This window comes from Epargyreus clarus, unplaced genomic scaffold (assembly GCF_041222505.1).
Source record: "Epargyreus clarus isolate Ecla_fem2 unplaced genomic scaffold, WU_Ecla_fem_2.2 ptg000035l, whole genome shotgun sequence".
Classification (NCBI taxonomy): Eukaryota; Metazoa; Arthropoda; class Insecta; order Lepidoptera; family Hesperiidae; genus Epargyreus; species Epargyreus clarus.
In genome coordinates, this window is record NW_027332240.1 from 8854306 (window position 1) to 8878841 (window position 24536).

The window sequence follows — 24536 nt, forward strand, 5'->3', positions numbered from 1 at the left end:
ATAAATATTTTATTTTTACGTGTGATTCCTATCTTTACGTCAAACGGAACGTAATATTTTATGGCCGCTAGATTTCTTGTTTTGACGTTCTTTCATTTTCCGTTGAATAGGAGGGGATTTACACGAAAATCAATCGCGTTAATCGTCGTACATTCGTGCGTTTAATAAACAGTGATATAAAACCGGCAATCTGGAAGTCCTACAAGTGACCCGCGAGGACGCCGATATGACGTCCGTGGCTAGAAGACGGGAGCAGGACGACTCCGGCGAATACTCGGACGCCTCGCAAGATATCGAGCAAAACAACTCTGGGAACGTGAGTCGGATGATCCAGCAACTTGCAATTAGACGAGTGAACTTTCGTTTTGGCGCTAAAACTATCACAGTCGCGCACTTTCTCCCGCGCACTCGCGTGTCGGAATGTCCATTTCTTTTCGCTAAATTGAGGTCACGAATTCGTCTGTACTCGCTGTAACACCGCTGACGTGCCTAGTCTTTATTTTAGGCCGTGTACATAAACAAATTTGTTTGGAAATACGTGTGGTTGTGTTGAAAATGCAATTGCTAAAGGTTGCTGATAATTTGCAGGATGGTGGCCAGCCCGAGTCTGATTACGACTCTCGGGGGAGCGACTCGGAACACTCCGACAGGGAGGAAGAGAGCCAGGTATTTATTTGTTTAAAAAAACATTAACAAGTGACAGTTGTCCTAGAAACAACAATTGAATTATTGCATTAGATGTCTGCTTACAATATTAAATTAGTGAAAGTGCCTATTGAACCAAGGAGAGCGAGTTCAGTTATGAGTGAATCCTCCAATTATTGGAAGTCATTGAAAAATAACCAACATTGGTTACATACTCGGCTGTTTGGTTCGTGTAATTGGCCGATAATTGATGCATGTGCATGCAACGCATCATGTTGAATAATTTTTCATAACTACCACTCATTTTGTTAACAGATACCTAAATATTGTAGGTAATACAGTTAAGTTTCAATCAATTAGTAAATAATTATAATATAACAATATTACTATTAATTAATTACTTTTTGCTTTAGTTACAATATATAATTATGAACAAGTAGCTATAACTTAGTATATATAAGTATATGAATCTAATAAATAAAGTGTAATATCTATCAATATTAAAAACATGTTAATATGTACGAAATTCAAAAAGTACTCATATATTATCTATTGTCTTCACAAAAGTCTTTGTCATATAGTTTTTTGTGTGTCGAATCATTTGCATTTATAATGCACGCTTGAATGAATACAGTATAATTATAGCCTAAAATATTCATGTAAATATTTATCAAAAAGAAAAAAAGATTTGTTTCAAATTCAGCTTGACCAGTTACAATACATTATATATTAATATGCTTCAGTTTGTAAAACAAGTTGTCTACTAATAGTTATAGATAAGTTAAGTTATGTAGTAATAGTTATAGACAACATAAAATTCGACTAACTTCACTGAATAGACATTTTAAAATGTGTAAATCAGATTCATATCTGGAAGTGAAAGTATAAAAATTATAACAAGAATAAAAAATATAGTCCGTTTTAGCTGTCTTAGTTGCAACCACAATTCATTTGATTTACATAATGTATATATCTAATAATATTCACTATAAAATTGACTGTAATTTTAAAAAAATACAAGTTAATGCTAACTAATCGAAGCCAAATAAGATATGAGAAAGTAAGTTTACAAACAAACATGATAAAAGTCTTATACTACTTTGTCATTACCCATTTTTAAATACATTTGTATTTAAATTAATTGTCTTATAGTATTAGTGAACAAAATTGTTAAGAACACGAAATTCACTCTGTTATTTAGCTTAGTCCTCAGGGGTAGTGGTACATCTGTGACCATCCTCAGATATGAAACTAGTCTTATCTGGGGTTGATTACGTATGTTTAATAGCAACAGTAACCACTTACCATCAGGCCAACTGCATGTTCGTCTTCTACTCCTATATTATAAAAACAATCCACATTGCGTCACATAAATTTAGCATTTTTTACAAGTGTTTAACATCAACAATGTAATGATTCATATGTGATTCTTCTTTGTACTCAAAGCAAGCGTGATTTATATTGAAAAAAAAAAATGGGTTGCTTAATTATTACCATGAGATTATAATAAGTTTTTTTAATCATTTATTAAATTTAATGTTTATAATTAGACATCAACTTTTGTGCGCTTTGTATGCACTATATCATAACTATATTTTATTTGTTTAGAAAAAGCCACAAGTCACAGAAAAAGTTGCAATAGAGGTAATTTGAGGAATTTTGAGTGATGTCACTTAGAGCTAAGAATAATAATGTTTTGCTAGAATATCAATTTGACATCATTATCGAGCAATCATTATTACATTGCTGTGTACAGGACACTTTGCCAAGTTTCTCATTCCTGTTGTACTGTTTTACATGGATCCTTCAAACTTAGGCTCAGTAGATAAGTTTATGTGGCTAGACTCCATAATATGTGTAAGAGTATTCGTTCTCCTAAAACATATAAGGTTTTTTACATATATTACTTTAACTTTAAAATTTGTATTCCATGCCAAATTCCACCATAAGTCAGCATTGGAATCACTAGTGCAATATACTTCAGTTCTTTTTAGACGTACAGAGAGCCCTAAACCCAGCAGTGGGATTTATAAAGGGTTGCCTAAAGAGAAACTAGCGTGTATTGATATAATACATTGTAACCAGTGATAGCCTAGTGGTTAATAAACTTAGCCTTTTGATCGAAGGGTCTGACGTTAAATTCCAGCCATGCACCTCTGATTTTTCAAAGTTGTGTGCATATTAGAAATGAATTATCACTTGCTTAAATGGTGAAGAGAAAAACATTGTGAGGAAACCTGCATACCTGAGAAATCTTAAAAAAGTTTTCAAAGGCACGTGAAGTCTACGTTAAGTGAACGTGTAGTGAAGTCTACATTGTTAGCGTGGTGGACTAATCCTTCTCATTCTGAGAGCAGACCCGTGCCCAGCAGGGGGCTGTAATAGGTTGATGATGATGATGTTTGGTAGCATTATTTTTAGCATAATCACTATGTTATCCATATACAAGTGTCAATAGCACATACTATAACTATAACAAATGTCCTTAAACTGAGATGTAATGTAGTCAACACTCCATATGATCTATAGTAAGGTATATCCATGCAATTGTCATTCACAAAGCGTATTCCATTGTGTGATTTCTATTGAGCTGAAAGTGTTATGCCAAGTGTGTGTGTATGTAAGTGTGTAAATGATTTGTTTTGTTTTGCTCGTGGTAGTGAAAGCTTGAATTGTAGTATATTATTTTGTTTATGAATTTAGTTTTTTTTTCTTTGTCTTTTGTTTGCAAGGTATCTTCTAGTGCTATAAAAAGGGAACTGATTTAAATTAAGTGTGTAACACTATTAATCTCTCACACATCTCAATATCTGCGTCACCATTTTCCTTAACTTATTATTGTGCCATTGCTTGGCGTATGGCTCCTTTCAGAGTGAGACTGGTTAGACCATAGTATAACATGCTGGGAAACTGCGACCATAGTATAACTTTTGAAAAATTAGATGTGTATGCTTGGGTTGTGAACCTCGTTCCCTTAATTGTGAGGCTGAGAGCAGTGCCTATTACTATGTCTACATGTCCACTCACATGTCAGTGAATCCTATGATGGAGCCAAAAATTAACCAATATGTTTATGGTGATGAACGTATAATCGTTATTTTTTTTAGGATGGGCAGACGGAGCGTCGTGTGGATGATGACGAGGATCGCAGCAACCCGCAGTACATCCCCAAGAGGGGAACGTTCTACGAGCACGACGACCGGACCGCCGCCAGGTACTCTTACGTGGTCCTTTTAGGTTTAAGGAGGAGGGGCTGGGCGACGGGGGTCCCAAGGCTCAAAGGCTCTTTTTGTCTGGCCTATGCTAAGGGGAGTCCAGAATAAATTGGTTATGTCGCGGAAAAGAAAGAAAAGGTCCTATTTAAAGTTTTTTCTTGCCTATGCTTAGGCTGTGTGTGTCAAAGGTTTAAAGTAAATTCACGAATCATTCCAACCTAGTTATACTCGTACCCCAATGACTAATCAATAAATGTCCTATCTGTACCCTTACCATGAGTTTTTACTTTTTGACAAATATGACTGTTTTGGTATTTGTTTACGTATTTGCCCATACAAATTCCAATCAGCGCCCCTAGCGGATTGTACCAGAACTATAGTGTCAGTAACGTAACATTAAATGTCTAAATTGACAAAATAGCGCTTTATGTTTTGTCTCTCTTTTTTGCGAACATGTGAAGCAGACAAAAAGACTTGAGCACTTACTTATTGTTACGTTTACTCAGTCTACTGAAGCAAACGTAACAGAATAATGGATTGAGTAAACGTAACGTAAAATTGTGGGATGTTATGAAAACTCATGGTAAGGGTACTGTACTTTTGCCCCATGTTATAATGAACACTATTATTTTTTTCTGTAGCTTTCACATTGTTGTCAATCACTGCTGTTATGAGGCAGAAATAGGTGTAGCGGTGGTGCCGCTTGGGTCTAATTACGAAGGTTTCTATACCCTGATGAAGATCCGTTTTAAAGTGCATGTTTCTATCATATCACAGTAAATATTTGTCCGGGCGTTAACCCCGAATTTGATCTACATTTTTTGGTGCAATTTGGGTCACAGACTAACTATAAAGTATTGTTTATTACTGCGATCGTTAAAATAGTTACGTGAAGCTACATATAAAGCGAAATAATCAGATGATTGAACTCCTTAAAATAAAAATAAAAACGAATATTTATGTACTTTAATTGTATAACATTTATGTCCTCATTATGTTTAGGATATAACAATTAGAACCTGTTCAGACTGTTTGCAGTTATATAAAAAACAAAAAAACAAATTTCTGTATAGTATTGTAAGTTAGCTATTTTTTTTAATCATGGAGCATGAGATAAAAGTGAAAGAAAGACTATCATTATTATTTTCCTTTATATTTTCATAAAAGTTTTATTGTCTTTCTGTTCTTTCTGATTATATAATATATAATCTGTGTTTGTATATGTAGACGATAGGACGATAATAATTGAGTCTGTTAGAACCAGAGTAGCCTAACTACAAAAAACATGATTAACAATATGGAGAAAAGGAAAAGTGTGCGATATTTTTTAGTTACGAAAATAAAGATCGGTCGCAAGCCATTAAAAGGCAGTTAGGCTACTCTGGTTCTGTCTCCATTTAAATGTAGCGTATAGTATAAATTATAAACTTTTAACAGTAGCCTCAATGCTTCCACAAAGAGCCGTCCACAAAAGAGATTAATTCGCGTACAAAATCGTATAATGCGAAACTCAAACGATGGGCGACAATCAGGTTTTTGGACGACCGTAGCGAGCCGTTGGTTCAATGAATGAACATAATGGATGTACATTATATATACATATTTACTGTATATGCTTACCTTTGTTGTAATAACGACTTGGGGAACATAACGTCTCTTTTTTTATAAGTCAGTTGAACGGATGTGATTAACATATTACTGGGAGACGGTTTGTTTTGTGTTATTGTAAGGCGCTTAAGCTGACCCGGCAAACTTTGTACCGCCTCAAACTCTATTTATCAAATATATTTCATATTAAATATAGCCTATGTTACTCGTGGATAATGTAGCTTTCGAATGGTGAAATAATTTTTAAAATCGGTCCAGTAGTTTTTGAGCCTATTCATTACAAACAAACAAAAGTTTTCCTTTTTATAATATTAGTGTAGATTGGAGTAGAAAACGAGCTTGTAGTTCACTTCACGGGTATTGGTCAATGGCGTTAGTAGATATTTGTGAACAACTCTGTAAATAACTAGAATTTAGGTACTTGAAGCCGATCACAGATGCGATGCTACTTCTGAGGTTAGTCCTCATGATGATCGTCTCATAAATAAGTATGAAGGTAGTAGAACCCTTTGTGGTTCAACTCCGGCGGCACCACCGCCACACCTAATTCTACCTAATAAAAGCAGTGTTAGGCGCTGCTGTTTTCCGTTTTGAAGGGTGTGGTAAGGGAGACAGACTTTTCGGAGGCTTTCCAGCTTAGTCCTCAGGGGTAGCGGCGCACCTGTGGCCGACCTCAGGTAGGAATATCTAATCCTATCTGGGGTTGATAACAGATGGGCGGCAGTAGCCACTTACCATCAGGTGGACAGCTTGCTCTTCTGCTATTCTTATATTATATTAAAAAAAAAGTCAGCCGATACCCGCAGACTTCCAACGAAACGCAGAATTGCTCCACGATAGAAATAGGTATGGCGGTCAAACCATAACATCTCGATAAGAAGTCCAACAGTATGGCGAAGTCAATGTCGGCGAAAAAGTAGACAAAGTCTCTGGTTTTTTACACCCTATACTAAACGGTACCTCCGGAATATAGTGTAACTTAAAAGTTCTCCTGTTGAAAGATTTTTTCTTTTTCGCCTATACTTACTAATGAAAGGGTTGGTATACCCTATATCCCCCTTTAAATACACCCATTCGTGTGGCCTTCCCTTTATTATTCCCCACTGATTAATACACGACTCGCGTGGCGGAGCGGTCACCATACCGGTGTGACGCGCAGAGGGTCTTGGGTTCGAGCCCCGGCAAGACAGGTATCTAAATTATGAAATTAGGATTCTGTTTCTGGGTGTTTGTGTACTTGTCTCGATGTGAGTCCATAGCACCCACGATACAGGGAATCCTAGCTTGGGGCTGTGTAGAACTCTTAGTACTACTTAGTACTAGGTCTGCAGGAGTCAACAGCTGTTACTAACCCACCACTTATTTCCAGCGGCGAGGAGTCGAGCAACGTGACGTCAGAGACCGCGTCAGAGAAGAAGGAGGGCAGCGAGACCCCGTCCGAGCGACGCCGCGCGCCGCGCAAGTCCGAGACCATCAACAAGTGGTCGCACGACAAGTATAATGAGAATGAACAGGTACGTGTTGACCAGGCAGAGTTCGCGCCAAACTTCTAGTCCGCTCTGAAGTTGTTGCGCGCAGGTGTAGTCAGTGAGCTAATGCGGTTGAACACAACCACAAGCTTATACTCCGTAGCAACAGTAAGGGCACACTAACTGCACTATGTCCCCGCGGGCGAGAGAGGACAGCGGAGAGTGCGAGGGGGCCCGTGCAGCGGACCAGCAGTTTGGCGCGGACTCTACTTTTTTATGATCTCGCAAAAACAATCATATAACACTTAATTTTCCTTTAAAATAAGCCTATAGTATAATAAAAATAAAATTGGACTGATGACTGATTTTTTTTTAATAATATAAGTGTAGCAGACAAACATGCAGTCCAGTGGATGGTAAGTGGTTATTGCCGCCCATGGACATCTGTAATCAGCCCCAGATATAATTGGATTCCTACTTGAGGTGCATAATATATACGGATGTTCCTTTCGCAAAACGATTTAGCGGATATAAACAGCAGAAGAACATTCAATAATATATGTTTATTTTGAATTATTGCAACTTCTTTATTTATTCGAAATTAATATATTTTTAATTATATAAGACCTCATGTGATTACAGATGCCAAAATCCCGTGACGAGCTAGTTTCAATCTACGGCTACGATATACGGAACGAGGACGCGCCGCCACACGCGCGCAGGAACAGGCGTTATGGGTATGTACCTGTGTGTCTTACTGGCCGATAACAGATGGCGCTAATGGTGCCCTGAATCGCGCTATCGAAGTTTTCTCATCATTTGTATTATATTTATATATAGATGAATCTGTATCGATACATAGATGAAAAATGAATGATGGTAAGTACTTAAGTATGCGGACCAGCTGATGTTAAGTGGTTTTTTGCCCCCAATTAATCATTATCATCAAATTCAGAATCCTATCTGAATTCGATCACTGATGCTTTAGTACTTCTGAGACGTAGTATAAAACGCCTTGAAAATATGTCTACATTACCATACACTTCAAACCTGAACACAGCAGCGTTTAACACTATTATAAGGCAAAAATAAGTGTGTCTCTCCTTACTTTTTAATATATCAGTAATGGTTTTAATATGAGATATAAAAATCCATGTATGTTCATTAATAATCTCATGTCAGTGTTGTTTCCCATACGCTATTCATAATGGAGTTTGAGACGGTATCGGTCAGTACATCAACATATGAGCTTTGCATGGCTTATTGTACCGTGCGAGCGGATTTTGCATGTGAAGGGTTTTACACATGAGCGATAGTAAGCTAATATATGAGCGAGAGCTGCCAGGGGTAGTTGTCAGTCGCCGTCGACGGTTCGCGACAATCGGTACTGTTGGCGATCGTCGTTGGCTGTTACCGCCCACCCGTGGCGACTATGTCAACTGGTGACAAGTGGCGACAGTTGGTTACCGTCGGTGGCAGTAGTTAGCATTCAATGGCGACGGGCGGTGACAATCGGCGACAGTCGGCGGCAGTCGTCAGCGTACGTTGGTGACAGACTGACAGTCAGCGACTCTCGCGGCAGTCAGTAACGTGCGTTGGCGACGGGCGACGACAATCGGGGACCGTTTGCGACAGTCGCCAGCTTTCTATGATGACTGTCGCCGACAACTTCCGACCTGCCGACTGTCAGCGGCGCTGGCTGTCACTCGTATATCAACTCCCTTATGATACCATATGGACTCATTTTGCATAATACTATATGAGTGCATTATGGTATCATTTTAGCACATTTACTATATGGGGTATTTGCGGAAGTAAATCAGTGTTTTAACTGGCATATAGTATCATGTAATCACATTTTGCATGTTTTGTGGTTAAAAGAGTGCATTTATTTCTTTTACATTACCAAACTATGGTTTATATCACTTTATTTGCATGCGTTTGTCACTGCTGTTATGTAGGTAGACATAGGAGCGATTTTCCCACCTTTGGCGTCGAACCACAAAGAGATCTATCTCCTGTTATTGAATCCCATTGTATCACACTTTCTATATTATGGTTTTAATCATTTTTAATTTTATATATTCTTATACTATTGGACAAATTTTTGATTGGTTTTGCATCTTTTGCAGTAGGTTTTGAATATCATTATCTACCATTTGCATACGTTATTCATTTATTTTTGATTTCTTAATATAACTAATATTTGGCGTACTGATAGATAACCCACAGCTTAATCACTGAGTCTTAAAGCATGAAGTTTTGCACAGGAGTTTCATACAAACTATATATGAGCACTTATAAAGGATTAATGTACTGAATTATCATAAACAAAAAACCCGACTGCCTTAAAATATGGTCTATGTCACCCATGATTTAGACAAATCTAATGACTGGTGTCCTTATAAGGGTACGAGTCTGATCACTGGCTTAGTGCGGATTGGTAGATTTTACACCTTTGAGATCCTATTTTTACACTATCAGCCATGTAGGTTGGCAGGTAGACAATGTTTTTCTAGCAAGTTTAATTCTAATATGAACATAATTTAGAAAACTCAAGTGCCTGTGGTTTAAACCTCAAAGCCCTTAATGTCGACTATCCCATACAAGCCGATTTTAAAACCACGGCGCTATGATTGTTTATGGACTTTTTGCTCCTAAAACCCACCCTGATCTATGACCCAAATCTTGTGAGTGTTATACTAAACATCGCTTTTCACTCCAGCCGTGGGCCGAACAAGTACACGCGTACATGGGAGGACGAGGAGGCGTACAAGCGGCAGACGGCCGCCGCGGCGCAACACAGGAAACCACCCAACCCGGAGGACTTCCCCGAGCTCGATGGGAAATTCACGTGAGTTTACCATAGTTTAACATATTACACAGCGTATATTTAAGGTATTTCTTAAGTAAAACGGTTTCGTTATGTTTGTTACACTATTTGTTTTATAATGTTTGTTTATTATATTGAAGTAGCATACAAGCCTGCAGTTTTTTTAATCATTCAAATAGTAAACCAGAGTGCAGTCCATATGATGCTAACTGCCCATGGTCATTAGTAATCAACTCTAGATAAGATTAGATTCCTTCCTGAGATTGGCCACAGATATGTTGCTACCCCTGAGGATTAAGTTGGAATGCCTCGGATAAGTATGTCTTCCCCTGAAATTAGAATACAGCAGTGCTTAACCCTGCTGTTATCACGTAGAAGATTGATCGACTCCTTAATCTTAAACTATAAACAGCAAAATAATTTCCATTATTTTCTAACAGTGACAAAAATGATAGGAAATGATGGCAATTATTATGTCCACTCACATTGAAAATTTGTTTATAACAGTGACAAAAACTGTTAGGAAATCGAATATGATTTTGTGGATTACCATTAAAGATTTCTTTAATAAATAATTGTCCATTACCAAACAAAAATTCGAATTATATATTATCCTTTATTAATGTTATTGTATATTCTTTCTTCTGCATGTATCCCAGTAGGCGTTCCCGGGCACGTCCCCGCTCCAAATCACAACCGGCGTCGAACGAGTCCTCCGAGAACGGTTCTCAACTACGAAGGAACGCCTCGATCAAGACGCCCAAAGGGAAGCCTGCGAAACAGAACCTGAACCGTACAATGGCGGCCAAGCCGTCACCGAAGCCAGCAGCGCCTAAGGATAAGATGCCGCCGCTAGAGAACCTCACTATTACCGCCAGTGTGTTTAATAACAGGTATGTATGTCTTTGCGACACATGTTATTAAAATATTATATATTACTAGCTGACCCGGCAAACGTTGTGTTGCCATATAAATAAATAAAAGGTTTAGGGTGATCCCTTATCACTTAGGGGTATGAAAAATAGATAGTAGCCGATTCTCAGACCTACTGAATATGCATATAAAATTTGGTGAAAATCGGTAAAGCCGTTTTAGAGGAGTACGGTAACTAAAATTGTGACACGTGAATTTTATATACAGGGTGAATTTTTCAAACGGGCCTTCAGGGCCAAATCCTAAACTATAAGGATTAGCGAAAAATGCTGAAAGGATATACGAGGCCGATTTTGATAAAAATTAAAACTGCATCATTACTTTTTTAAAATAACTTTTTCCCTAGCCGGGAATCGAACGAGTTCATTTTGAATAAAATACACCCTGTATATTAATCCACTATCTGATATTGTTGCTTATAAGGATCAAAATCTGGGAAGTAATGATAAATGACAAACCAAAGGAAAAGCCTCAATTTTAAGAAAATACATATTTATTCATATTAATTTGGCAGTTAAGTTCCCGCCATTCATCAATTTAAACATTTCGCGTATTAACAATTTTTTTTGGCTCAATATTCCAAATCATTTGAAACGGACGTTTTATTCTCCAAGAATTTATATTTTTATGTCCGACTTAGTTAAGGTTATTTTTAGGACCATTATAATAGATTTAACTTGCTATGGACGGAGTTTCGTTTAATACAGATGTAAAGTTGACAATTTGCGATAATGACTTTTTCGAATCAAATCCGAGTGATTACTAAATAAAGAGATATAAAAAATCATATTTAACGTTGAAACGAAGTTGTAAACAACAAACAATAAGAATTTACTATTTAATTAGTTATCTATTTTTATTAAAAAATAAATCCTAAAAACGGAGGTAACTTATTTGCCAAACTATTACTTTCTCATACTAAGCCGTACGTCATGGTCATAATATCAAATAATAAGTTGATTATCCAAAAAATTCTTCAATGGTATGACTTATGTATGTTTCTAAAGAATTATACATAAATTATTTGTTATGTATAATCCTTAAGGATTAGTATGCCAATGTATGGAAAAATATGTATTTTCTTCATAATTTTCCTTTTCCTTTAATTTGTCACATAACATTACTTCACAGAATTTGATCCTTATAAGCAACACTATCAGATAGAGGAATAATATAGAGGGTGTAATTTTTTTCAAAATGAACTCGTTCGATTCCCGGCTAAGGAAAAAGATATTTTAGAAAACTAATGATGCAGTTTTAGTTTTTATCAAAATCGGACTCGTAACTCCTTTCAGCATTTTTCGCTAATCCTTATAGTTTCGGATTTGGCCCTGAAGGCCCGTTTGAAAAATTCACCCTGTATATTAGATTATTTATTGAATAGCTCCTACCTGCGGCTTCGCGGTCGGAGGAGTTTATCTATCCCTCGGGAACGGTACATTTTTAGGGATAAGAGATACCCCATGTCCTTTTCTCAACCCCAGACAGTCTGTGGACAAAATTTCATGACATGTCAATTGGTTATGTATTTAAAGTGTAGAAGTGTAAGAAACAATTCGCACTTGTTCAAGATAAAGATGCTGAATTAGGTAATGAAGTTATTGATGATGTTGATGATAGATGTTTAGTTAATGATGATAATTGTGATGATTATTGTTTCATTTGAATATTGATACCATCATGATCCAAAACTGATTATTTTTAATGATGATGTTGTTTATAACTTGTGATGATATCAAAGTGGAAGATGATAAAGTTGGTTATATTACTGAAGCAGATTATAATTTTTGATGTTGAAAGTTATGACGTCATTACAATCATCTTATTAACAGTATTGATAATTATGATAATACAACTTTTTTTTTTTTATAATATAAGAGTAGCAGACGAGCATGCAGTCCACCTGATGGTAAGTGGCTACTGCCGCCCGTGGACATCTGTAATCAACCCCAGATAGGATTAGATATTCCTACCTGAGGTCGGCCACCGATGCGCCGCTACCCCTGAGGACTAAGCTGGAACGCCTCGGAAAAGTCTGTCTCCCGTACCACACCCTTCAAACCGGAACACAGCAGCGCTTAACACTGCTGTTATTAGGTAGAAATAGGCCATCATCGTTGAATAGGAACTATTCAACGATGATGATTATGGTAACGTTGATGAATTTGTTTAGCAACGGACCTCAAAGGAAGGTGAGCGCGGCGGCGGTGGCTCAGCAGCGGCCAGTGCCGACGGAGCAGGGCAAGAGGAAGCCACAGCAACCCTTGCCACAGGTCGGTCTTGTTATAGTATACATATATGGGATGAGTAGGAAATGGCCAGTCTATTTCTTATTCATCCCTATCACAAAAGAGCTCTTTTTCTTGTCTATGCTCATGTTGTTTTTGTTCTATCTTAATTTTCGTTGAAAATTTGTGGGAGAAAGAGTGCTATAAGAAATAATTAAGTTTTCTGTCTAAATCTTTCTTTATGTAATTGTAGGCGAAAGAGGCCTATTAATTTTCTATTTAATTTATTTAACCCTCTCCGTTCTCATCACGCCATAATGTCTTGTTCTCAATATGTTTAAGAACTCCTATGAAGGCATGGCTGTATGATATGCCAAAGAATGAGACGTACATACATACGTCCGAAAAATAAAACCCTCCACAGTCGGGAAAAATATGATTTTGTTTGGTTTGAGGCGTTCAATGCCTGTACATATAAATAGAGCTTAAAGCTATTTATTAAGCTCAATAAACCCATTAACAATTCTTATATATTACAATGTTACTAATAAAACTCGCCAGTATTCAGTAACTATGTAATCGTATGTATAGTCTGTTCTCTCGCCGACAGCCGGCGGCTACTGCTCCGAATAAGCAACAACAGCAACAGCAGGGCCCGCCGCAACAACAACAACATCAACAACAACAGAAGACTCAACAGAATCAACAATCACAGCAAGCTACGACTGGTGAGATTGTTTTATTAATTGTAATAATGAAGTGAGCTGTTCAACTAATGATATGACTACAGCTGCTCACTGATCTTTGTAATCAAAGGAAAATAGGATGCATTGCTAACGTTGAGGATTAAGTTAGAACGGTTATTGAAACTGTCGTAAATTTACCATATGTTCTAAGCCAGAACACAGCAGTGCTTCTGTCTTAATCTTGCGTTTATAAAGTCAACATAGGCGTGGTGGTGGTATCGAAATGAAATGAAATATCAAATAAATATTATTTGTATAGGCCTACTGCGGCACTTACAATTTGTCAGTTACAATTTTTTTCTTAAACTACTACCGGATCGAAACGCGACCTCAACTGAGAAGATCGCTAAGAAACTCTGTGAGTTTGTCTTTTTTTTCCGTAATAATTATTACCCTTTTTTTCAAATCGCCGCAGTTGAACAACGACGAGGTTTACTATTTTCAAACAGGTTAATTTTAATGTGATCGAATATGAGTCTTTAGTATACAGCAGTTTTTTTAAACAATCATTATAAGCAATTATTTATTTTCCAGGTAATGAACCGAGAGGAGGCAGTAAGAGATACAGCAGCCTCCGCCAACGGCCTCTGGCTGAAACGTATTCGCCGCAACAAACCCAACAACAGAAACAACAGGCGCCCCAACCGCAACAACATCCGCAACAACAGCCCCAGCAAACACAACAGCAACAGCAACCGCAACAACAACAACAGCATAGATATCATGGCGGTAAGTTGTTTTTTGTTTTATTATTCAAGTAGTGATGGGCATGCAGTTCACTTATGATAAGTGAATACTTTATATAGAGGACTAAGTTTGAACGTCATGGTTAAGTATGCGTCCTGAACCACACCCTTCAAACGATCATATTAAGCTTGCTAGAACCTTTGCATGCTGGAATGGTAAAATTTTGAAGGTGGTAGAACCCTTTGTGGTTCGACTCCGGCGGCACCACCGCCACACCTATTTCTGCCTAATAACAGCAGTGTTAGGCGCTGCTGTGTCCCGTATTGAAGGGTGTGGTAAGGGAGACAGACTTTTCCGTGGCGTTCCAGCTTAGTCTTCAGGGGTAGCGGCGCATATGTGGCCGACCTCAGGTAGTGATATCTAATCCTATCTGGGGTTGATCACAGATGTCCATGGGCGGCAGTAGCCACTTACCATCAGGTGGACTGCGTGCTCGTCTGCTACTCCTAGGTTATAAAAAAAAGGAGATAATCAATAATTCTTATACTTCTATGACTAATTTTCAACATAGAACTGTAGCTTATTTTGACAAATAAAGATTTTTGATTCGTTTTACAAACTGCAGCGTTATGCTACGTTATGGGTAAACAGTGTGAATGTTTCTAACGGCACTTGGCGGCCAAATCCAAAATTATAAGAAACTAGTTTTTGCCCGCGGCTTCGCCCGCGTTTAAAAGAAAATAATATAACATACTAACATACATAAAACTGACAATTCGTACCTTCAACTTTGCTAAAGATCATCACTTGATCAAATTCATAGTTTACGACTCAATCCTTACTAATATCGATGAAAATAATCGATGTTTTGGGTCCAAAAGATCGATTCTCCGATTAATCGATCTTAGATCGCCATCCCTAGTTCCCGTGGGATTTCCGGGATAAAAACTATCCTATGTCCTTTCTCGGGTCTCAGACTATCTTTGTACAAAATTTCATTAAAATCGGTTCAGTGGTTTAGGCGTAAAGATAAGACAACCAGACAGACAGACAGAGTTACTTTCGGATTTATAATATTAGTAAGGATAAGGATTCCCAAAAATGCCAAAAGGAGTTACGAGGCTGATTTTGACGTAAATTAAAACTGTATCATTAATATTTTTTTAAATCTATTTCTCTAGCCGGGAATCGAACGTGTTCACTAAAAAAAAAAACAAATGAACTTCCATTCGACCATCACCATGTCCAATGCAATACTTTACTCTAAAAACTAACCTTCATACTAAACATTTAAATATTTAAAATGTTTCTATACTTAATAATATATAAAATGTTATTTATGTGTGTCTGTTCGCAGATTACGTGCCCGGTGCTCAGCCGGGCGCGGCGCACCAGGGCAGCCCGGTGCCGCAGATACATCCGCAGCAAATGATGCATCAGGTATGTTATTATTATATACGTCACTAAACAGTGTCGTATAGTCTGCGCACAAACTTCTAGTCCGCTCTGAAGTTGTTGCGCGCAGGTTTAGTTAACATATAGTCCGTAATGTAAGATCACTCTAAGGCACCTATCTACATACGGGCGAGAGAGGGTGGCGGAGGGAGCCATGGGCGGGGCGCTGCCTTCGTTCCGCTGATATCTACAATTTGCTGTTGCGACGCGAGTTGTTTCTATATTCAGAGCGGACGAGCAGTTTTGCGCCGACCTACTTTGTTTGGGTTGGCGTGTATAGGGAATTGACAAACAGCTCAACACTGAGATCCCCTTATAGTAAAGGATAAAGCAATTGTTGTATTTCAGAAATAAATTTGAAGTAGATCAAGAGGGAATGAGAAACAACAGGTAGTATAAAAGATGGAGAAGTTGGGGAAAGAGAACCGAAATTTTGAACAAGAATTGGTTATGATTTCATAAAACGAAAATTTAATTAAGATAAATACTTGATTAATTGCGATTTAATGTATATTGTAATTTATTTATTACTTGGTTTATACAATATTTGAATGTTAATATAACTATCTAACTTGAAATAAAAATAATAAATAATTAATCTTTAACTTGATTGTCTTTCTTATACACAAATTTGTAAAAACTATGATAATCTATCTATCTTACTTATATATTTTGTGTACACTAAGTTTGCCTATCACATAAACTTTCCGACCATAGGGGCTGCTGCATATTTCTTTTTAATGCCTTTTTTATTATGTCTCTGTGTACACAAATTTGTAAAATAAATAAAAATGTGTAACACATCGATTACGTACATATTTGTTCTGCAGGTGCACAGAAACCAGCCGGTGTCCCAGGCGCCCCACGGTCCGTCGCCGCCGCACCAGCTGCCGCTGCCGCAGCCAGTGCCCATCCCGCCCGCGGTGCTCGATCACACACAACAGGTAACTATACAATAATAAAAAAAATATCTATAGTCTGATTCATAATTAGGTGTCCAAAATGTAAACAAACAAATGTCACTGTCAAAATTAACAAGAAACAAAAACTTTAACAAACTCAACAAAAAACTAAAAATTTACAATTATTTACAATTAACAAACGCGCTATGAAAATTATAATACATTCGAGTTCGATTACAATCACGAAAATGAATAACATCAGCTACGAAACTTAAAACTGACGGCACAAGAAATGTTTTGGGTTCCGATTGTGTTACCATTATCACATTTTAATTTTCTACCATAAAGCTTGTTTTTTATTATTATTACTGTTTGGAACGAATTTGAGGTAATATAAATATAAGAAAATGCGAATTGATCTTAATTTATTTAGATTATTATTTTATTATTGTTGTATTAATTTATTATTGTCAAAAATAAGAAACTACCATTTGAAACGTATTTTCTTGATAGGTCAACACCTTTGTTTACATTTTGGACACCTAATTATGAATCAGACTATACATTGATAGCCCCATACTAGAATGCCTTGTATCGTGGGTACTACGCACACACACAGACAAATACACAAACATCCAGACCCAGAAACAGAAACCTAAATACATCATTTAGATATTTGTCTGGTCGGCGATCGAACCCGATCTGTCTACACATCTGTCTATGTCGTAGTAGTAGTCAAGATTCGACTACAATGGTGGTGGTAGAACTCTTCGAGAACTCAAGTGAATTCCAGATTCAAGCGTCACCAGATTCCTGATTTTTCTAGTTTTAAGGGTTTTGCTAAGATTATACTAGTAGATTCCGTGCCAAACTTCTAGTCCGCTCTGAATATAGAAGCGAGTCGCGTCGCAACAGCAATATCTACATGTTAGTGGGACGAAGACAGCGCCGGGGATCTCCGCTGCCCGCTCTCACCCGCGGGTACATAGCGCAGTAGTGTGCCCTTACTGTTGCTACGGAGTATATGCTTTTAATTGTGTCCGACCTCATTGGCTCTCTGACTAATCTATCGCGCAATAGTTTTAGAGTGGACTAGAAATTTGGCGGACTCTAATAGGTAATACTTATCCGATGTTTTCCAACTTAATACTCGCTACTCGGAGTATCATGCCACGGTTTCCTCATGGTGCATTTCTTCATCATTGTTTACACATATCTTTCATGAAATCTAATTTTAAAAATGTCTATTTTATTCTTCTAGCAGGTGAGACTAGGCATCCTGGAACAACAGCAAATGGTATCGCATCCACATCACACCATGCACCAACCACATTCAATAGGTAAGATTGTGTTATCAAATTTTCTAATTCTATCCTGTTAAAAATGTTACTGATAATGTTGAAAAAAAAACAATTTTCTACGCTTATATAAACCCATATATTAGCATCCATCCATCCATCGATCAGCCTTTAATAGTCCACTGCTGGACGTAGGCCTCCCCTAATCTACGCCACTCCGACCGGTCTTGAGCAATCTGGATCCAGCGGTTGCCCGCCGTCCGCTTCAGGTCCACCTGGTCAGGGGGCGTCCTGTACTCCTTTTATGCATGCATATATAGTTTGTGTCGTGGGTGCCAAGGACACACAAAGTCCCCTATATAAAAACCCAAACCCTGATATGTGTCATTTAGATGTCGAGGGCGGTAGAACCCTTTATGAAGCGACTCCGGCGACACCACCTCCACACTTATTTCTGCCTCATAACAGCAATGTTAAGCACTGCTGTATTCTGGTATGGTTTGTGGTGAGGAAGACATAATTATCGAAGGCGTTCGAGCTTTAGTGCGGCGAATGTCATGAGCGCACGAAGACTTCGCTGTGGTGATCGAAACCCGAATCCTCTGCATGGCAGGCCAGTGGAAGGGAACTATTAATATAATAATTTAAAATGTAGATGCTCCCACTAAAATGAATCGAAAGTCGTTTGTAGAAGATAGACCTCTGGGGTTCGACTCTGGCAACGCCACCGCCACATTTATTTCTGCCTCATAACAGCAGTGTTTAGCGCTGCTGTGTTCTGGTTTGAAGGGTATGATAATGAAGACAAATTTTTCCGAGGCATTCCAGCTGTCCTCAGGGGTAAATCTGGCCCAAAAAAACACTATATGTCAAATGAAGTACTAAGGCATTTGTTATTGCATTTCAGGACAGTTACAACCAGCGCAGGGATACGCGCCGCCAGCCATCATGCCCGCACAGTATATGCAGGTTAGTTGATGTAACATTTTAGTCACATTTTACACACTCCCACACACGCCCATACACACACAAACACACACACAAACACACACATACACACACATACACACACATACACACACATACACACACACGCACACACACACGCACACGCACATACACACTTGGATTTCAAAACCCAGGAGAGGTCTCAACGGCTGGCGATACTCTTATCCCACCAATACCACAGGGATAATAGGAGCGGCTGAAAAATAGCGCTACTCGAATCTCTGATTCTGAGTCAGAAAATTCCTTTTGCCATGTTATTTGTATTGTAAAATATACATTTACTTTTTGATTAACCTGTATTATTATAATAACGTTTATAAGTTATTATTATTATTAAATTTTAAGTTTTAAATTGAAATTGGTTAAATAAAGTTTGGCATGGCCGGAGAGCGGCCGCGCTCCAAGAGTCTCGGGGAAAAATTAGTGTGTAGAGTCCGCGCCAAATTTCTAGTCCGCTCTGAATATAGAAGCGAATCGCGTCGCAACAGCAAATTGTAGATATAAGCGGGACCCCCTTAACACTGTCCACTGCACGCTCTCGCCCGAGGGGACGTAGCGCAGTTAGTATGCCCTTACTGTTGCTACAGAGTGTATGCTTGTGGTTGTGTTCGACCGCATTGGCTCTCTAACTACACTTGCGCACAACAACTTCAGAGCGGACTGGAATCTTGACGCGGATTCTACACGATGTTGTGAAAACGCCGAAAGCGTGATTCAGAATCGAGTACCGCCATCTCCTGACGTTTTAAAGAAATTTTTGTATGAAAATTAGTTGATAAAAAACGAATGTGAATATGAAATATTTTTTTAATTATCCACAGCAACAGAGTAACAGCGGCACTGTGTACGGCGGCGCGATGTACCAACCGCCCGCTGCCTACCCTCACCAGATGTATCCACACCATAATTATGTAAGTATTACTGTTTTATGACATGACTATATTCGATTAAGCTTTTTTTTTTATAATATAGGAGTAGCAGATGAGCTTGCAGCCCACCTGATGGTAAGTGCTTACTGCCGCCCATGAATATCTGTAATTAACCCCAGATAGGATTAGATTCCTACTAAAGATCGGCCAAAGATGCGCTGCTACCTCTGAGGATTAAGCTGGGACGCTTCGAAAAGTATGTCTCCCTTACCACACCCTAAACTAGAGCACAACAGCGCTTAACACTGCTGTTATTAGGCACAAATAGGTGTGGCAGTGGTACTGCCGGAGTCGAACTACACAGGGTTCTTTCACCTACATCATCTTCATCATCATCATCAACCCATTCTTCTTCTTTTATAAATCTCTCAAAGGTATGCAGGTTTCCTCACAATGTTTTCCTTCACCGTTTAGCAAGTGATAATTAATTTTTAATTCGCACATAACTATGAAAAATTAGAGGTGCGTGCCTAGGATTTGAACCTTGGACCCTTCGAAGGTGATAGTAGCCCTCTGGGGTAGCAGCGCATTTGTTGGCGACCTTAGGTAGGATCCGATCTTATTTGGGGTGGAATTACAGATGTCCATGGGCGGCAGTGGCCACTTATCATTGCATTTTCGTTTGCGTACTACGACGTTAATGTTCCGTTTGTTACACAGCAGCAGGCGACCCAGGCGGGCGGCGTGACGTACTACAGCTGCGCGGAGCAGGAGCAGCAGCCGCGCGCGCAGCGCCGCCCCACCGCCGCCATCCCCATCGTGCGCCCCGCCGCGCCCGCCGCGCCCGCCGCCGCAGACAGGTGCGCAGCGACAGGAGGTGTCCCTGTGGTTCCGGGACTAGAATAGGGCTACGGTATCCCCTGTCTGTCGTAGGAGGCGACTAAGAGGAGGCTTCCGGGGGTACCGGCGGCAAGAGTGGGAGCTCGAACCGTCCGGAGAGCAACCCCGGGAAGAGCGGCGGCATGTGTGGTCGCATGCCGTCGTGAGCACTAGGTGTGCGGGAGGAGCGTAAAGTGCTCCCCCCAGGGCAGAGCCCGACCGGAGCATCGCGCTCGGAGGACTCCGGTTGTGTTCCATTGGAGATCCCGGAGTTCTCCACCAAGCGCTGAGCACGGCCACCGGTTTTAGTGCGATAAAAATCCAACATAACCCGGCGTCGCTCCTACGTCGTCGGATACCTTTTGAAGGTTTCCCCCTCGAAAACAAAAAAAGAAAAGGTGCGACAGGAGCAGCAGCAAGGGCAGCAGGGGTGTGTGGCGTGCTGCGGCAGGAGCTACGGCCGCAGCGGCAGGGGCGCGCCACTGCAGCAGGAGCAGCGCGCGGAGGAGCATGTTAGTGCGGACTAACAGTACCTAGTTGTACTGGGTTTCATGAGCTTATGCACGCCAGCAGTAGATACAAGATACACAGTAGCAGTAGTCGCAACAGCAACGGTAAGAGTAGTATAGACCGCGCCAAACTGCTAGTCCGCTCTGAAGTTGTTGCGCACAACTACAAGCATATATTCCGTAGCAACGCAAGGGCATACTAACGCTATACTAACAATGTATCCGTGGGCGAGAGTGGGCAGTGGAGGGTGCCAGGGGAGCCCCGCGCTGTCCTCATCCCGCTAATCTACAATTTGATATTCGACGCGACTCCTTTCTATATTCAGAGCGGACTAGCAGTTTGGCGCACTATACCTAGCTATACTGGGTTTCATAGGCTCATGCACGCCAGCAGTTGATACACAGCAGCAGCAGTCGTAAGCGGTAAGAGGCATACTAAGTACAAGAGGCAACAAGAGAAGCTACAACAACAGCAATAACAGCACGCAAACATTAGACGGTAGTAACAACAATAGCGCAGCAACAACAATCTACCCGTGCTAGGCGCAGTGGACTTCAACGCTACTGTGATAACAGCGGCGTTTCTGTTGTGTGAAGTTGTGAATCAATGATCTGAGAATCAAATTAGCTGATGTTTGATAAAACGGATAAGTACGTACTAACTTATGAACGATAATTCAAATTCTGACATACAAAAGTAACACAATATAAATTATTTGACAGGCCTGCAAACTCGACAGAGAAGGATAACATCGACAGGATCGTTGAGAACATGTTCGTGAGGAAACCCTGGCCGGCCACACACGGCGCCGGTATGTATATCTATATGTTATTATATAATATATTTAAATATGTTTTAAATTTTAATCTAATACTATGAAGGGTTAGTAGCAATCGTGCAATCAAGATAAAATTATAAGGTGCGTGCGTAGAAACGCTAAATATTGGCCCCAATGTTGGCCCCAATACTTTTTGGCATAACATTAGCCAAACACTAATTGTGCCAAAATCTGGAGGTGTCTTTTTAGATAATTCGATTTTTTGTTTCAATAACATTAAAAGATATATGAGCAGATTATCATGAAACATTAAGAAAAACTCAATCGAACACCTTTACAATCATTTGGCATTATCTCCAATGTTTTGATACCAAGCTTTTATAAACCAATATTTGAACCAATGGTTTAACCACTTTTGACGGCAAATTTCCTTGCATTCTATTTATTAAATTCAAATTTCTTTGCATTAAATTCTATATTGTATTTTTAAAAATGTTTCTTTAGAAGATTTGTTCTGGGCAAGACTATGTTTGCACGCTTGGCTCAATTCGCGTCTATAGCAGAAGAATTGAGAAGTTAACAGAAGATTGCTATATTACTTCTAGAAGGATAACCGAATTAGTGAAAAAGTATCGAGGAAGGTTCATTTTCAGTTACGTTTTTAGTTTAATGTTAGTATATTTTAAAATTAATTATTATGACGCATATAGTTATCGTCGTTAAGATAGAAAATTATTCAATTCTTTTTTATTTGTTTATATGTAATATAGATTTCAAATAAATATATTATAGCTTATATGTAGATAGAAGTAGTATTTTTTATTGTATTCTTTCATAGTTTAGTAAGTATAGGGTAGTTGTTATAGGGTATAACGAAATTGAATATTAGATGACTGTTCGATTTTAGCAAATGCTACATCCAAAATAGGTAGCAGTGTATAAACATACTCTTCTCGAAGGTATAACCAGGTACTTTGAAGGTACAACGCGTCGGTGTTCGGTTTTCAAAGGCATTACCATCCTACCCTCACAGGAAGGATGGTAATGCCTATCACTTTTATTATTAGCAGTAATAGGCTCCACTGTGTTTCGGGTATAAGCTCAAGTTATGATAAAGATATAGCTATAGAAAGGCATGACCTTTCAAATTTTCCTTCGGGGGTAGTAACATATTTGTTTCCATCCTCATAGGCCTCAATCCTATTTGACATTGACCTACTCCATTTACTAGCAAGACAAAAACTTTAATCTAATAAAATAAAATAAAATCTTTATCGATTATTAAAAAAAGTCCTCCCTAACAAGCCGCACTTCATTTCGACGTACAAACTTCAACCCCCAAAAACAATTGCAGACTCAAAAGACAAACCATCAGACCAGCGGAGTTCCCAAGAGCCACCGAGCAAGGACTCTTCCCAGCCGAACAGTTTGACCTCCAGCTCGATATCCACCGACTCGAAGCCCTCAGAGCCCAAGGTATTAATCTTATGTATAAAATTCTCGTGTCACAATGTTAGTTACCGTACTCCTCCGAAACGGCTTTACCGATTTTCACCAAATTTTATATGCATATTCAGTAAGTCTGAGAATCAGCTACTATCAGTTTTTCATACCCCTAAGTGATAAGGGTTCACCCTTAACATTTTTTTATTTATATGGCAACACCACGTTTGCCGGGTCAGCTAGTTAATTAATAAATTTAAAGCCATTATGGCTTTAAATTTATTAATCCAAATCCAAATCAAAGTTAGTCGTAAAGCTTATTATAAATTTTCTGATTATATATTAATGATAAAACAGTTTGGGACTGTTCAATAACAAAATTATTAGCTAATGCTTTATTAATTATATGTAAAAATGATAGCATTAAAAAAAGGGGAAAAGAGAATAAATTTATAAAAAAAAGACAAACCCACTGAGTTTCTTACCGGATCTTCTCAGTAGAGGTCGCGTTTCGAGCCGGTATTAGTTTAAGAAAATTTGTAAGTGCCACAGTAGGCCTATACAAATTAATATTTTTCATTTCATTTCATTTCAAGGATGAGGACAAGGGATTAGAGGCCCTTACGAGCCCTGCGGAAGAACAGGACGCCTGACTGAGGCTCCGCGGCTACGCTTACTACGGCCGGAGGTAACTTTAAATCTCTTACGGGCGTGCGGATTCTTCAGAGCTTGGTTAGTTGTTCGATAGTTAAATATGATAGCATCGGCAGTTGGTAAAAGGTTGTCACAAATATATTAAATGTCTAGATGGAGCGTAGATTTGGAAAACGCTTTTGACAGTTTGACAATCGATAACAGGATGGCTATGTCATACAGATGCGCAATATGTGCAAAAATCGTGTTTAAATGACTCCATTTTTTTTCAATATTACATACTCTTTACTATACACGTCGTGTGTCATACACAAAGATAATTAATTTAAATCTTTCCGGTTAGAGAACGAACTCCATATCTCATGCACTGCAAATC

The 24536-nt window shown here is 38.8% G+C and overlaps 1 protein-coding gene across 3 annotated transcripts; it reads left to right on the forward strand.

Annotated features, from left to right (window-relative positions):
- The first annotated feature begins 26 nt into the window (after positions 1-26).
- On the forward strand, positions 27-24536 carry btz (CASC3 exon junction complex subunit). 3 transcript variants are annotated; one of them, XM_073092126.1, is made up of 19 exons: positions 27-316; positions 589-666; positions 3753-3859; positions 6838-6982; positions 7580-7674; positions 9663-9791; positions 10430-10663; positions 12877-12976; positions 13542-13659; positions 14212-14406; positions 15722-15804; positions 16650-16763; positions 17983-18061; positions 18927-18988; positions 19849-19938; positions 20617-20756; positions 22008-22096; positions 23418-23539; positions 24103-24536. In XM_073092126.1, the coding sequence occupies exons 1-19, from the start codon at positions 227-229 to the stop codon at positions 24157-24159; spliced, it is 2127 nt and encodes a 708-aa protein (XP_072948227.1). In that variant the 5' UTR covers positions 27-226; the 3' UTR covers positions 24160-24536. The 3 variants fall into 3 exon arrangements, with proteins under 3 accessions (XP_072948227.1, XP_072948229.1, XP_072948228.1); XM_073092128.1 differs by having other exon boundaries at positions 20620-20756; XM_073092127.1 differs by having other exon boundaries at positions 10433-10663.